Consider the following 15,101-nt stretch of genomic DNA (forward strand, 5'->3'; position numbering starts at 1 on the left):
TCATGAAAGAACTAAGGGAGCTCAAGGCAGAGGTGGCCGCAGTCAAAGAGAGAGTTCGGGCCCCACTCCGGGTTCAAACCCCCCTCACACAACAGCCTATGAGACAACCCCCACGGTGTAGGACCTGCCAACAAAGTGGGAATGGATGGCTGTGCAACCATTGCTTCAGGTGTGGGGCGAGTGGCCATTATGTACGCGAGTGTAATGCCCAATTCAGCCGACGCTCTCCAGCAGAATTCCAGGGAAACGGCCAGAGGTCACGTCCATGGGACAGGGTGTGACCAGGCAAGAAAACCAGTCCCGTTACGTGCAGTGTGGAAAACAAAGCACAGACCATGTACCACTTAACCGCGGCGGAGCCTGTAAGACCAATAGATATTATTCAAAAGAATGTCAAGTAAAATACAGAGCTGTGCATAAACCAGTTTGCATGGCTATACAGGAACTTGAGAAACAGAAAGCAGCCGGAGATGATGGCCATGATTTGAACACGACGTTTCCCTGCCACCTGACGCCAAGGCAGCAGCTCGGACTGACAAAAATCGTGGGACGGAGGTGCGTGGTAAAATGCCTAATGCAGGGAAAGGAAGTGGAGGCATTATGGGATACAGGTTCCCAGGTTTGTGTTGTGTCAAGGAAGTGGCAACAAACTCACTTACCGCAGGAGGTGTTAAGAAATGTTGAAGAGTTGTTGGGAGCAGGAGAAGAGCTGAATTTGGAAGCGATGAATGGGACAAACATTCCATTTGACGGTTGGATTGAGATCGGGTTTAAGTTGGCTGGGGACGATACAACTGCTCATGAGCTGACAGTTCCAGTACTGGTGGGACAAAAGGAACAAGAGTACCCAATCATTGGCTTCAATGTTATAGAAGAAATCCTCGCTCAATATGGTGGAAACCACCAAGCGGCAAGTAACATCATTCAGCAGTCATTCCCTTCAATTCATCATACTCGCATAGGTACCCTGATCAATCTGATCCAGTCAAGAACACAGGATACCGGTACTGCAGCTGTTAAAGTCGGAAAGAGAGATGTTATGCTGCCAAAAGGAGAGGCAACGACAGTTAAGTGTCAAACTCACCTCGGACCAGTTCCAGAGGGGATGCCAGTAATATTTGAGCCCAAGGAAGACAGCGAGCTCCCAGACGGACTGGAATTGGGCGAGGAACTTACTAAAATAACCCCGGGAACCTCTAGTCACGTGGCCGTCGTGGTCCAAAACAATACAGACAGAAACATCTTGTTAAAGCGCAGAACAGAATTGGGCCGGATACACCTGGTAAAGTCAGTTCTACCAATTCCAAACACTCTCGACTCGTACTCTCGAGGAGACGAGGATTCTTACCCTGAAGCTACCTCGCATCCTGGTCAGGAACAAGATGGATGGGAGCCACCAGTTGACTTGAGTCAGCTAGAAGACAATGAACAATTGATCGTCCACGAAATGCTACGGCAAGAAGCTGGAGCCTTTGCAAGAAACGACGATGATGTTGGCTGCGTGGAGAACTTGGTGCTGGATATCCAGTTAAAGGACAATGAGCCAGTACAGAAGAACTATATCTCCATCCCCAAGCCACTCTATGGGGAAGTGAAAGAGTACTTAGAAGACTTGATTAATCGAAATTGGATCTGCAAGTCCCGTTCGGCTTACTCCTCACCCATGGTCTGTGTTCGCAAAAAGGATGGAAGTCTGCGACTTTGTATTGATTATCGAGAATTGAACAAGAAAACATATCCAGAACGACAGCCGATTCCCTGTATACAGGATATCTTAAATGGCCTAGGCGGCAACAGATGGTTTACAGTTCTGGACCAAGGGAAGGCCTACCACCAAGGCTTTATGACAGAAGAAAGCCGCCCCCTGACTGCATTCGTGACCCCCTGGGGATTGTATCAATGGAATAGAATACCGTTCGGGCTAATGAATGCACCGGCGGCATTCCAAAGGTGCATGAATGAATGTCTAGATGGCTTACGTGACAACATCTGTATCCCCTACCTGGATGATGTCTTGGTGTATAGTACAACCTTTGAGCAACACGTTCAGGATGTCCAACAAGTCCTGCGTCGACTGCAGGAACATGGGATAAAGTTAAAGCCATCAAAGTGCAAGCTCTTCCAACGACAAGTTAGATATTTGGGGCGGGTTGTTTCTGGCGATGGCTACTCTCTAGACCCAGAGGACACGGCCGCCGTACACAACTTGGCGAAACAAAAACCAGCAACAGTGGGTGATGTGCGTAAACTGCTGGGGTTCCTGAGTTACTACAGGCAATACATCCAGGATTTCTCACGCATAGCTAAGCCCCTGTACGATCTAATGGCTGGCCCTGATCTATTGGCTAATAATCATAAGGTAACATGGACAGAGGAACATCAGAAGCGGCTTGACATGCTGGTCGACCGACTAACTTCTCCTCCAGTGATGGCATTTCCCGACTTTACGAAGCCATTTGTACTTCACACAGACGCCTCACAAGAGGGACTTGGAGCTGTATTGTATCAAGAACAGGACGGGGAGCTCAGAGTTCTAGGTTATGCCTCTAGGACACTAACTCCAGCAGAGAAAAATTACCACATGCACGCGGGAAAACTGGAGTTCCTTGCCCTCAAATGGGCAGTAACTGAGAAGTTCCGTGATTACTTGTACTACTCCACCTTCTTCACTGTTTACACCGACAACAATCCACTAACTTACATTCTGTCGTCAGCTAAGTTGTCTGCAGTAGGGCACCAGTGGGTGGCAGAACTGGCAGATTTTAATTTTAACATCAAGTATCGGCCTGGCAAATCTAACATTGATGCGGATGTACTATCCCGCCTACCGCTAGATTTCAGTGCATACATGGAAACCTGTATTGCAGAAATGGAAAAGGACGCAATTTGTGCAACAAGTCAAGCAGTGATACATCAGGAAACAGACGCCACACCCTGGGTGGCAGCAGTTTCAGCAAGAGTTGGCATTGCTCACGCAGAACCGGGCGTCACAGATTTGGTTTTTCGCCAACTTACTTTAGAAGAAATATTAAGGGCTCAACGGGAAGACCCCGACATCTCACGAATCCTGGCCTACAAGAAACGGGGATATCCCCCACCAGGAGGAGAGCGGAAAAATGAGACTCGTACAACATCTTGCTACTTGAGAGCATGGAATAAACTCCATATATCAGCGGACGGGATTCTGTGGCGCCAAACTAAGAGTCGATTGCAGCTAGTATTACCCACAAAGTTTAAACAGTTGGTTTACCAAGAGCTTCACATTGAAATGGGTCATCTGGGTGCAGATCGAGTGGTGGACTTAGCGAGATCTAGGTTCTATTGGCCTTACATGCAAGAGGAAATCGAGTATTTCATCGCCAACAAGTGTCACTGCATCCAGCAAAAGAAGCCCCAAACCTCCCCTAGAGCACCAATGGAGAGCATTACGACAACTGCCCCTTTTGAGATGGTGTCTATAGACTTTCTTCATTTGGAGAAAAGCCAACGGGGATTTGAATACATTTTGCTGATAGTAGATCACTTCACAAGGTTTGCACAGGCCTACCCAACCCGAAACAAGACAGCACGAACGGTGGCTGAAAAGATTTACAATGACTTTGTACCACGATTCGGATTCCCAGCCCGTATACACAGTGATCAAGGAGGAGAATTTGAGAACAATCTCTTCCATCAACTACATAAGTTGTCTGGCGTTTCCAAGTCTCGCACCAGCCCCTACCACCCTCAAGGGAATGGGCAAGTGGAGAGGATGAACCGCACGCTATTGTCTATGCTGCGAACACTCCCAGATTTGAAGAAACGAAAGTGGGATGAATCACTCAACAAGATGATCCACGCGTACAATTGCACGAAGCATGAGGCGACAGGATACGCTCCGTATTACTTGTTGTTTGGAAGAACACCCCGCCTGCCCATCGACCTGATTTTCAATTTGAATCAAGAGAGTGCAGAGGGAGATTATAACACTTACGTCCAAAACTGGCAGCATGATATGAAGGAGGCATACCGGATAGCTCAACAGAATGCAAAGAAGACTGCCGAGCGCGGCAAGCAATATTACAACAAGAGAGTCTCAGGTGGCGTTCTTCAGCCAGGCGATCGGGTGCTAGTTAGAAATTTAACAGAGCGCGGTGGCCCCGGAAAATTACGATCCCATTGGGAGTGCGCTATCCACGTTGTGGTTAAACGAATGGGGGCTCAAAGCCCAGTCTACAAAGTGAAGCCCGAGAGTGGAGGTGGCCGCGCAAGAGTACTTCACCGGAATTTACTACTGCCTTGTGACGCTTTGGAAGCAGATGCCCCAAATCTGGGATTTGGTACACGACCCCCAAAATCAGCAGTAGAGAAACGACTTTTGTCTGTTTCGGGAAATGACCTACAGAATTCGGGGAAAGATGATGATGATTTCGGTAGTGTGGACCTTGTAGAGGAAATACCTACTGAAGTAAGAACTTCAAACTCAGTGTCTCCAGGACGCGATTTGCCTTCAGAGTCAATTGAGGATTCTGCGACTACTGAGGGCACCAATGGGCCATCCAGCGAAATACAACTTGCAAATGAAGGAAGTGCTGACAATGACGGATCAGAGGGAGAGGATATTGCTGAGCAGGACATGTGGACTCGGCCGCAGCGCCAAAGGAGACCGCCGCAGATCTTAACTTACAACTCCCTGGGAAACCCACAGTACCAGTCGGCTGAGCCAGGATTCAGCAGTTCACGCGTTAACGCCATTCAAGCTCCAGCTATCACAGCTATTCCTCCGGGAACACCCCTGTATTTCTGGGTGTGGCCATGCTGTTTCCAACCTGTCTACTACTCGAGGGCTTGAGAGGAGCCTCTTATAAGACTCAAACATTAAAAAAAAAAAGAAAATCAAAAGCACACAAGGTGCTGAAGGAGACAATATCAAACAACAGTTACAGTAGCTGCAGAGAACCCTGATAAATAGTTTTGTAATATTTAGAAGAACACTTTCATTTTCGGCGGGGGAGTGTGTAGAGTGCGTGACATGTTTTGTCGAGTTCATGAACCCAAAAGGGTGTCGGGTAAAAGGGAGAAAACGCATGTGCTCGAAGTTTTGGAAATAAATATAACCTTGTGTTTCATTAATCTGGTTGATTTGAGTGTGTAACATAGTCACAAAGTTTGTTCGAATTTCAAACAAAAAAATCTCTTCTATCGGGTTCCTTGACTAAACCTCTTAAACATCGATAATTTACCGGATTTGATTTACCGGCATTACTATAAAAGAATTACCTGCTTTTGCGCAGCCAGGCGGTTTTTTTTCGTGGGGTCCATGGCGTCCATTAACCATTTTACGCCGTAATACGTTACAGCACCAAGAATAAATGCTTGTAGTATTGTGGCCACGTACCTTGCTCGATTATCAGGCATAATAAATTAAAAGTGAAAGTAAAAACGTACTACTTCCTGTGAATCTCATGTGAATCCCTGTCAATATTTTCGTAGACTCTTTCACTTGTTATTTGCAGCGGATTTCCTTCAAAGAGTATGCGCGCGATGTTTACTTCAGTGCAAGGCATCATGGTCTTGTTCTCTTCGATCTCTCAGTGAAAAACACAGGTTTGTGTTAGGGAATATGCGTTACAATCTTTTCAATCTCGCTCGAAACTTTGAATCCTCTGTTTCCGATATGTAATAAAACGATATCCTTATTATTCATCAACAACACTATGTTGTTATTTTTCTGTTAATGTTCATAGTATGGCTCCAAGAAAGGGTCAAAAACAACCAGGTGGAGAACAGAACATCTCACTAGGTCCTCAGGTACATGTATTGTTTTCAGACCTTGAATTTTGCTTTGGATAATTTCTTTTGAGCCGTTCCTGTGGTCGTGACTTTTTTCAACGTTGAATTTCAGGCGAGTGAAGGTGAAGATGTCTTCGCTGTTGCACACATCTTCGCTTCGTTCAACGATACTTTCGTCCACATCACCGATTTGTCTGGAAAGTGAGTCCAGTTTCCTCCGGTCTACCAACATACTGTAACCGTCTTCAGCTCACTCAGTATTGCTGTTGTTTTTGTTTTGTTTTGTTTTTTTCTTTTTTTGAGATATTGGAGGAACCTCATTTTATCACTAGTGAAATATTTTGACCGAATTACTTCATTTTACACAACCAATCCAAGAGGCAGGCAGTTATGATGTCTTTGAAATATGCTGATCTCCAGTTATAAGAAAAAGGCACGAAGCTTACTTTTATAGTAGAGCCAACAGGGTAATATTGTCTGCAAGCTACAATCAAACTATATTCAAGTACGAGGCTCTCAAAATCAAAGCAGTGTGCTTTTAGCTTGGGAATAGTTGAAAGTCAGAAGTATTATTCAAATGTTATTTTCATGACTGAGCAAACAGGCTTAGAGGAGGTTTTTTCTTTTTTTCACAGTTGGTGCTTCAGAATGAATCACGATATACCCCCCTTACATTTCAAAGTTTGCAAATTGTAGATGTTGATGATATTGTTTGTTGTTAGGGAAACAGTCGTCAGAGTGACAGGAGGAATGAAAGTCAAGGCTGATCGGGATGAGGTAAGTCGTTTATTGTATTATTGTCTTTGGAAACTGGAGGTAAAGTCTCACACTTTGGGAGAGTTGACCTCAGTGAGTTGAATGCAAGCGATGATGTATTTAATATACGCTGATGTTCACTGATAAGAAACATACTCTGAGCTTGCTTCTTTCGTGGTACATTTTGTTAGATGTTCCATACGAGTGAGTATCCTGAACAATCTGTGACTTAAACCACTAGAACAATGTTGCAGTGGTACAGCTGTTCACAATCTGATAAATCAATGCTTTTGTGTTGAAGTTGTAATTTTTCAAAGATTTATCTCCTCATGATCAATGTCATTATTGCATTTCTTTTTTCAATGAATGGTTACCCTTTTCAGTGGAGCAATCTCATTGAAACGGTGACATGAACATGCTTAGGTATTGTTCCTTAGGGTAACTATCTGCTCAGAGTAACTTGTCTGTCAAAATTTAGGACTTCTACACCTGCCATTTTAGTAACCAAACAGTTTTTTTTTTTTAAGTTGCTTTAATAATAATAATTTGTATAGGTAATCACATGATTTTGAGTGCAATTTGCAATAAATAAGCACAAATAAATTTTTTCAAAGACTAACAAAATTGCATGAGCTGGTAGGGCGAGTGCAGTTGGTGGTCTTAAAAAAAATTTTCAAGTGTTTATTTACTTCAAATTGCACGAGAAAATCATGTGATTATCTGATAATAATATACATGAAAAAATACCAGGTAGCTTCTCATAACTACGCAGAAGAAAAGCGTGTGCATCATGTGCAAAAATAATTTATTCAAACCCTGCAAGTGACATTGACATTGACCAATCAGAATGTCTGGTTTGTTTCTTTCTTTGCACTGAATTAACCCTCTTCTGCACTGAATTAACTCTCTTCTGCACTGAATCAACTGAAAACTGCATTCATATTAACACATTGACACCTGAACGGCCCGAACTTCGCGATCGCCTCGCGCGAGAATGCTTTCCCCCTACCTCCCCTACTAAGGGGAGTTTTGTCCCCAAACTTCCTCTATAGTTTGGAGATCAATAAGCCAATCAGAATCCGTTGTTTGTGCATATATTTTTTTGACTTTAGGGGGTACTAGAGGGGCATTACTCTAAGCGTCTTCACTAAATGATCAAATTTGAAAATATGGCGTCCACGCGGCTGACCCTCAAAATTTTTAGGTCAAATTTTTTGTTCATTTGCGATTGAGTTAGACCTTGTGGAATTTAGAATGTAAAGTAACAGTGCTATAGAATACTCTGCTTGGAAAAGAATTGATATCCAGGTCTTACAAGTGACAGAATAAGCTCTCAAGTCAACGACACTACGATTCTCTAAGGCGATGCGAATTATGGACGTAAAGTGAAAACCGAACTTTCGGACCTCAAGCAGGGCCTGGTGACAATTTGACGATTCGATGGCCCGGTAAATATTATGTTCGAGTAACAATGTGTTCAAAAAGTATAGTTTAACACATTGACACTTACGTGTAACACGTGCCGACGAAAAGTCAAAATTTTGGAGAAACCAAGAAGGCAAACACAATGCGCAGTAAATTTTTAAAGATCAGCTTTTCCGAAAAAAAGCTCCAGTGAAAGAGGACTAATTAAAGAACTTATTTCCGGCGAAAAAAGCGATAGGTGCATATTACGTTTTAACTCAAAAATCAAGATGAAAGATAAAAATCGCTAAATATTTTCGCATGCGTGAAAATAGGCATGTGGATCAAATTTCAAAAGGGAATATGCAAATTTGTCCGTGAGTGAAGAGATCTCAAGTTTCATGGAATCTATCAATAGGAAGCAACACTAAAATGGCCAAGAAATATTTGGGGACGTCAGATTTATTCAAAACAGTTTTTGATTTACTGTAGTAAGCGAAAAACGTACAAATTTCTTACGTGTAAAAAGCCCACGCGGTAAAATTCATCATGCTTGGATCGTTGTTTACTTGCCTTCATGGCCAGAAATTGCGCAGCGTTATGGTGAAAATTCTGAAAAAACTTCGATTTGAGGCAAAATCTTCTATTAAACTATACTTTTTGAACACATTGTTACTCAAACATAATATTTACCGGGCCATCGAATCGTCAAATTGTCGCCAGGCCCTGCTTGAAGTCCGAAAGTTCGGTTTTCACTTTACGTCCATAATTCGCATCGCCTTAGAGAATCGTAATGTCGTTGACTTGAGAGCTTATTCTGTCACTTTTAAGACCTGGATATCCATTCTTTTCCACGTAGAGTATTCTATAGCATTGTTACTTTACATTCTGAATTCCACAAGGTCTAACTCGATCGCAAATGAACGAAAAATCCGACCTGAAAATTTTGAGGGTCGGCCGCGTGGACGCCATATTTTCAAATTTGATCATTTAGTGAAGACGCATAGAGTAATGCCCCTCTAGTACCCCCTAAAGTCGAAAAAATATATGCGCAAACAACGGATTCTGATTGGCTTATTGATCTCCAAACTATAGAGGAAGTTTGGGGACAAAACTCCACTTAGTATGGGAGGTAGGGGGGAAAGCGTTCTCGCGCGAGGCGATCGCGAAGTTCGGGCGGTTACGGGCGGTTCAGGTGTCAATGGGTTAATAGAAGATTTTGCCTCAAATCGAAGTTTTTTCAGAATTTTCAGCATAACGCTGCGCAATCTCTGGCCATGAAGGCATGAAGGCAAGTAAACAAGGATCTAAGCATGATGAATTTTACTGCGTGGGCTTTGTACACGTAAGAAATTCGTACGTTTTTCGCTTTTAACAGCAAATCAAAAACTGTTTTGAATAAATCTGACGTCCCGAAATATTTCTCGGCCATTTTAGTCTTGGTTCCTATTGATAGATTCCATGGAACTTGAGATCTCTTCACTCACGGACAAAGTTGCATATTCCCTTTTGAAATATGATCCACATGCCCATTTTCACACATGCGAAAATATTTAGCGATTTTTATCTTTCATCTTGATTTTTTAGTTAAAATGTAATGTGCAACTATCGCTTTTTTCGCCGGAAATAAGTTCTTTAATTAGTCTTCTTTCACTGGAGCTTGTTTTTTGGAAAAGCTGATGTTTAAAACTTTACTGCGCATTGTGTTTGCCTTCTTGGTTTCTCCAAAATTTTGACTTTTCGTCAGCCTGTGTTACACGTAAGTGTCAATGGGTTAACCAATCAGAACTGAGAAATTTCTTCATGTATATTATTAATTTAATGATAATGATAAAATTTATTCAACACATTGACACCTGAACTGCCCATAACGGCCCGAACCTTGTGATCACCTCGTGTGAGAATGCTTTCCCCCTACCTCCCCTACTAAGGGGAGTTTTGTCCCCAAACTTCCTCTATAGTTTGGAGATCAATAAGCCAATCAGAATCCGTTGTTTGTGCATATATTTTTTCGACTTTAGGGGGTACTAGAGGGGCATTACTCTATGCGTCTTCACTAAATGATCAAATTTGAAAATATGGCGTCCAGGCGGCCGACCGGCAAAATTTTCAGGTCTGATTTTTCGTTCATTTGTGATCGAGTTAGACCTTGTGGAATTCAGAATGTAAAGTAACAATGCTATAGAATACTCTGCTTGGAAAAGAATGGATATCCAGGTCTTAAAAGTGACAGAATAAGCTCTCAAGTCAACGACACTACGATTCTCTAAGGCGATGCGAATTATGGACGTAAAGTGAAAACCGAACTTTCGGACTTAAAGCAGGGCCTGGCGACAATTTGACGATTCAATGGCCCGGTAAATGTTATGTTCAAGTAACAATGTGTTCAAAAAGTATAGTTTCATAGAAGATTTTGCCTCAAATCGAAGTTTTTTCAGAATTTTCAACATAACGCTGTGCAATTTCTGGCCATGAAGGCAAGTAAACAACGATCTAAGCATGATGAATTTTACCGCATGGGCTTTGTACATGTAAGAAATTCGTACGTTTTTCGCTTATAACAGCAAATCAAAAACTGTTTTGAATAAATCTGACGTCCCGAAATATTTCTTGGCCATTTTAGTCTTGGTTCCTATTGATAGATTCCATGGAACTTGAGATCTCTTCACTCACGGACAAAGTTGCATATTCCCTTTTGAAATATGATCCACATGCCCATTTTCACACATGCGAAAATATTTAGCGATTTTTATCTTTCATCTTGATTAATGAATTAAAGTGCTACTGAAACGAAATTTTCGTATCTGAAATTTTTGCTCTAACCTGTAGTTTTGAATATGGTAATCATCATGAGATCATTTGCTTTGGCCAAAATGAGGCAAAAGATATCTTTTTTAACAGTTCAAATCAAAAATTTTACACAAAACCATGTCCGGGCTCTGGTACCGAGCGAAATGGATTGATGACGTCACTGGTTGTGTTCACTCTGATAGCGTGGTTTATTTCACTCACTGTTTCTTTGTATTCGTGGGCGAAGGAGATGGCAGATATTGAAGTTTTGTCAAGTGAATCTTCTTCTGAACGAACCTAAGTTGTCTCCAGTAGCGAAGAGGAAGATGGTGCTGTAAAATGGGGTTGACAGGCCTACACGACTCCCCAGTGTGTGTTTTTGTAAGATACCAGCGGCGGATTTTTGTATAGTTCACTCAGTAGTGGTTGTGTTTCTATTAAATGCCAGTTTTTCATGAGAATTTGCTTTTTGTGTGGCACTGAGTGCACACATCAGGGATTGCGTCTTTAGATAGATAGATAGTTTATTAGAATATCGAACATGGCAGTCCGTAGACTGAATTGCGTTACAATTACTTAGAACTAGGAATAAATACAATTGAAATTATTATACAACCACAAATGCGAAAAACTCTCTATATATGAATATGTACAAACTAGTCTAAAAAAAATATATATTTATGTACACATACTTGGAATAAAAGTATTTTTCGAATTGTTGGCCTTTGTAGATGTACAGCTATTTTTTTTTTTACTGTCTCGATCGTTAAGTTGCTTTGATTGCTTTCAGCTTGCGCCATGCACGCTGATTCGATCGTACTACAGTTCTTAGTGTTCAGTGTTCCAGCCGTTGTGGCTCGTTTTCTTTTCTTTATTTCGGTATTAAAACGACCGATTTCATGTTCATAGAAGCACATGATCGCCTTTACTGTTTCTTGCTCCGCGTTGTTAAGGATTTGCTTTATCTCAATTTTGAAATCCTCTTCTGCTCTTATATTGGCCCTTGCCGTATATTGTAGGGATTCTGGGTATGTTCTGCTAGGCATTTTGTACAGAGGGATTTGTTCGTTATCCCCAGACTTGCCGAGTAGATCATCTTCAGTGGCGATGTCGTATGAGGCTTCCATGTTTTCTTCATTCTCTGAATGGCATTGCTTTGGCCCAGGGCGTTTAGTAGCCCATCTGCCGTTATAATGTCTTTCGACATTTTCTGTAGATGGTCAGGCAAGACCGCGGTTTCCATCCTAATCTTGTGGATCTCATCAGTTGCCGATTAACTAAATAGACTGGTAGAGATTCGTTGTCAGTATCAGTTGGGAATTTTGCTCCCTATCCAGGCGAACCTCTCACAGATAGCCAAGATGCTGATATGGCCGCCGATGAAGAAGACGAGGATGGCATTTTGCCCAAAATCCTCTTTTTCGGCTTCCCAACATGCAAGCCACACTCCATGCTTTTACCCTTCTTTCACAGAAGTACACAACCAGTGACGTCACAGGGCTGTTTTGGCCATGCCAAGATGGCAGCCAATTTTATCTCAGCCGGTCAACTTTGAATGGTTAAAAATGTACTTTCCACTATGCATTGGCCCCCAAAAAAGTACACAGCGTTTGCAAATAACGTTCAAACTCTATTATATTGCAAAAATCTCGGATATGAAAATTACGTTTCAGTAGCACTTTAAAACATAATATGCACCTATCGCTTTTTTTGCCGGAAATAAGTTCTTTAATTAGTCCTGTTTCACTGGAGCTTGTTTCTTGGAAAAGCTGATTTTTAAAAATTTACTGCACACTGTGTTTGCCTTCTTGGTTTCTCCAAAATTTTGACTTTTTGTCGGCACGTGTTACACGTAAGTGTCAATAGGTTAGTCAATTACACAGGGAGTGGTTGCCCAGATCTCCCAAGCCAGAGGCTCAGGACAAAAGTGATTGACAGAGAAAATATAAAAAGCATCATGTATATGCAATATTAAAAAAAAATAGTTATTCGATAATAAATTTAATATATAATGTAATGAGTTGCTGCACTTTATAAAGTGGTGACAAGTGCTGAGAATAATCGTTGGAAGTGATAAATATCAAATTGAACAATTGTTGCATTGGCAACCGTGAGAATTGAGCTTGCTAATTGATCCACAAAAAATTGATACATTTTCAGCAGACTATGCTGACAAATGTAACTGATTCCAAATTCAAGAAATAATATGTGAAAAGGAGTTGTGCATGAATTGAGTACTGTAAGATTTCTTTTCAACATTATGGCCCTGTTGCATAAATTATAAGTTAGAAAGCAGGGCTCAAAAAAAATCACTAATTTGGGCCATTTTTCTTGAAACATTTAAAAAATATAATGAGCAATTGTTCTAAGTGTCTATTTGATAATGATCTCATGTTGATTAATTTAGGGGCAGATTGCCAAGACACTGAGTTATTTAAGTTTAAAGCTGTCCTTAGACCATAATGATTTGCCTTTTCTAGTTTATTACTTACCATTTTTTGCAAGACCAATGAAAAGAGGATTGCAATATTCGAAATGAGGCAGAATAAAGCTTCTGTAGAGAGCTATCATTGTGTTCTTTGGTACTAAGCACTTTATGCGTCTCAGTGCCCCTATTTTTGGGTGGATGTTGATACTTGGCATGTATCATCTGTTTCAGGCTTCTCCATATGCTGCTATGTTGGCTGCTCAAGATGTGGCTGTCAGGTGCAAAGAGATTGGTATTACTGCTCTGCATATTAAGCTGAGGGCAACTGGAGGCAACAGGTTTGTGTTTTTCCCAGCTGTCATTTTGCAGTATAGCATCGGCAGTTTTTATATTTGCTTTGGGAGGTAATCACTTTTCATTAGACCTCTTAACAATCCCCACTGCGACAAGAAAGTATTTCCACAGAAAATCTGAAACCAAAAGAGGTTTTTAACCATGGTATATCCATGACTCTCTGTTCTATTTCAGAACTAAGACTCCTGGCCCTGGGGCTCAGTCAGCTCTGCGAGCTCTTGCTCGTTCAGGAATGAAGATTGGACGTATTGGTAAGACACAGCACTTTTATTGCTTTTCTCCTTTATCTCCTTACCGCTTCATTAAAAGGATTTGTCTTTTTATGTCTGATCCATGATTTGTGGCACCAGACACTTTGGCCTAAACAAGATGGCCCCATTTATGTGCAGTTATAACCCAGTTGTCTATTTGACTAGTGGATTAATTTACAGCTGCAAGTGGGAACCCACCTGAGAAATATTTTTTAAGTATTATTACCACACACTGCTACATTCCCAAGTGCTTTCAGGTGGGCCCTTTTGCAAGCCTTACTTTAAAAAGCTCAGGCTATAAATTTAAATGTGTATGCAACTCTCCCGCCAAAAAAATGTGTGTTGAAGTGGAGGTCCAAAGTCGGGCTTTCATAAAACATTAAACCTATCAGAGTTTATTCAGGTATTCTGTCCTTTACTATCTTTCTTCTTTGATGGCTCCTTCTGCCCTGTTTTTTTTTTTTTTTTTTTTTTTTTTACACGTTATTCTAATGCAAAGGCTCCTGTTGGGGAAAACATAAGTGATAAGTTTTATTTAATTATAATTTATTTTTTTGGGGGGGGGGTTACAGAGGATGTTACTCCAATACCTTCAGACAGCACAAGGAGAAAGGGTGGTCGCCGTGGACGACGTCTGTAAATTTGCGTTTGTGAGAAGCAATAAAAAATAACCATAGACACAAGTGCTTCGTGTCCATGTTGAAACAATTTCCGGTTGTTAGAGATGTTCATCAGGACGTAAAGACAGCAGAGAGACAATAACTCTCAAAAAAGAAACAACAACTTTGAGTTTAAATTTGCAAGACATGTTTCGACATTCTCATGTCATCTTCAGTTGCAAATGAGCATTTAACTGTTGTACATTTGAATTTATATTGAGGTACGTTACAAACTACGTGTCAGGGCTTACGTTGCATTTGAATGTTAAAAACGCGAAAAATGTAAATAGCGCGCGCTTGACTAGATCAAAAAGTAAATAAATAAAAATAAATTAAACGACCAAGGAACAACATAATTAAAAGGTAAGAGACAATTCTAGATGTTTCAATTGCTGATTAAGGATAGGTTTAGAATTGTCTCTTTCCTTTTAATTATGTTGTTCCTTGGTCTTTTAATTTATTTTTATTTATTTATTTATTTTTTGATCTAGTCAAGCGCGCGCTATTTACATTTTTCGCGTTTTTAACATTCAAATGTAACGTTAGCCCTGACACGTAGTTTGTAACGTACCTTAATATAAATTCAATTGTACAACAGTTAAATGCTCATTTGCAACTGAAGATGACTTGAGAATGTCGAAACATGTCTTGTAAATTTAAACTCAAAGTTATTGTTTCTTTTTTGAG

The 15,101-nt window shown here is 41.1% G+C and overlaps 2 protein-coding genes across 2 annotated transcripts in view; one reads left to right on the plus strand and one right to left on the minus strand.

Moving 5' to 3' along the window:
• The window catches only part of LOC111333427 (outer mitochondrial transmembrane helix translocase), a 19,184-nt gene extending 13,690 nt beyond the window's left edge, over positions 1-5,494 (minus strand). The window contains exon 1 of the mRNA XM_022938995.2: positions 5,260-5,494. Within this exon, the coding sequence (XP_022794730.2) occupies positions 5,260-5,397 (138 nt within the window). The 5' untranslated portion in view covers positions 5,398-5,494. The remainder of the gene's footprint in view (positions 1-5,259) is intronic.
• A 15-nt stretch (positions 5,495-5,509) lies between these two features.
• On the plus strand, positions 5,510-14,438 carry LOC111333429 (small ribosomal subunit protein uS11). Its single transcript, XM_088755132.1, has 7 exons — positions 5,510-5,586; positions 5,727-5,790; positions 5,885-5,973; positions 6,495-6,549; positions 13,382-13,488; positions 13,679-13,755; positions 14,328-14,438. The coding sequence occupies exons 2-7, from the start codon at positions 5,728-5,730 to the stop codon at positions 14,393-14,395; spliced, it is 459 nt and encodes a 152-aa protein (XP_088611258.1). The 5' UTR covers positions 5,510-5,586; position 5,727; the 3' UTR covers positions 14,396-14,438.
• Positions 14,439-15,101: the final 663 nt, after the last annotated feature.

The sequence above is a fragment of the Stylophora pistillata genome, chromosome 3 (assembly GCF_964205215.1).
Source record: "Stylophora pistillata chromosome 3, jaStyPist1.2, whole genome shotgun sequence".
Lineage (NCBI taxonomy): Eukaryota > Metazoa > Cnidaria > Anthozoa > Scleractinia > Pocilloporidae > Stylophora > Stylophora pistillata.

Excerpts from the sequence above, each read along its gene's own strand:
- LOC111333429 (XM_088755132.1), top strand. The coding sequence starts at position 5,728 with ATGGCTCCAAGAAAGGGTCAAAAACAACCAGGTGGAGAACAGAACATC. Across the intron at positions 5,791-5,884 it reads ACATCTCACTAGGTCCTCAG|GCGAGTGAAGGTGAAGATGT; the intron begins GTACATGTATTG and ends GTTGAATTTCAG. Across the intron at positions 5,974-6,494 it reads ATCACCGATTTGTCTGGAAA|GGAAACAGTCGTCAGAGTGA; the intron begins GTGAGTCCAGTT and ends GTTTGTTGTTAG.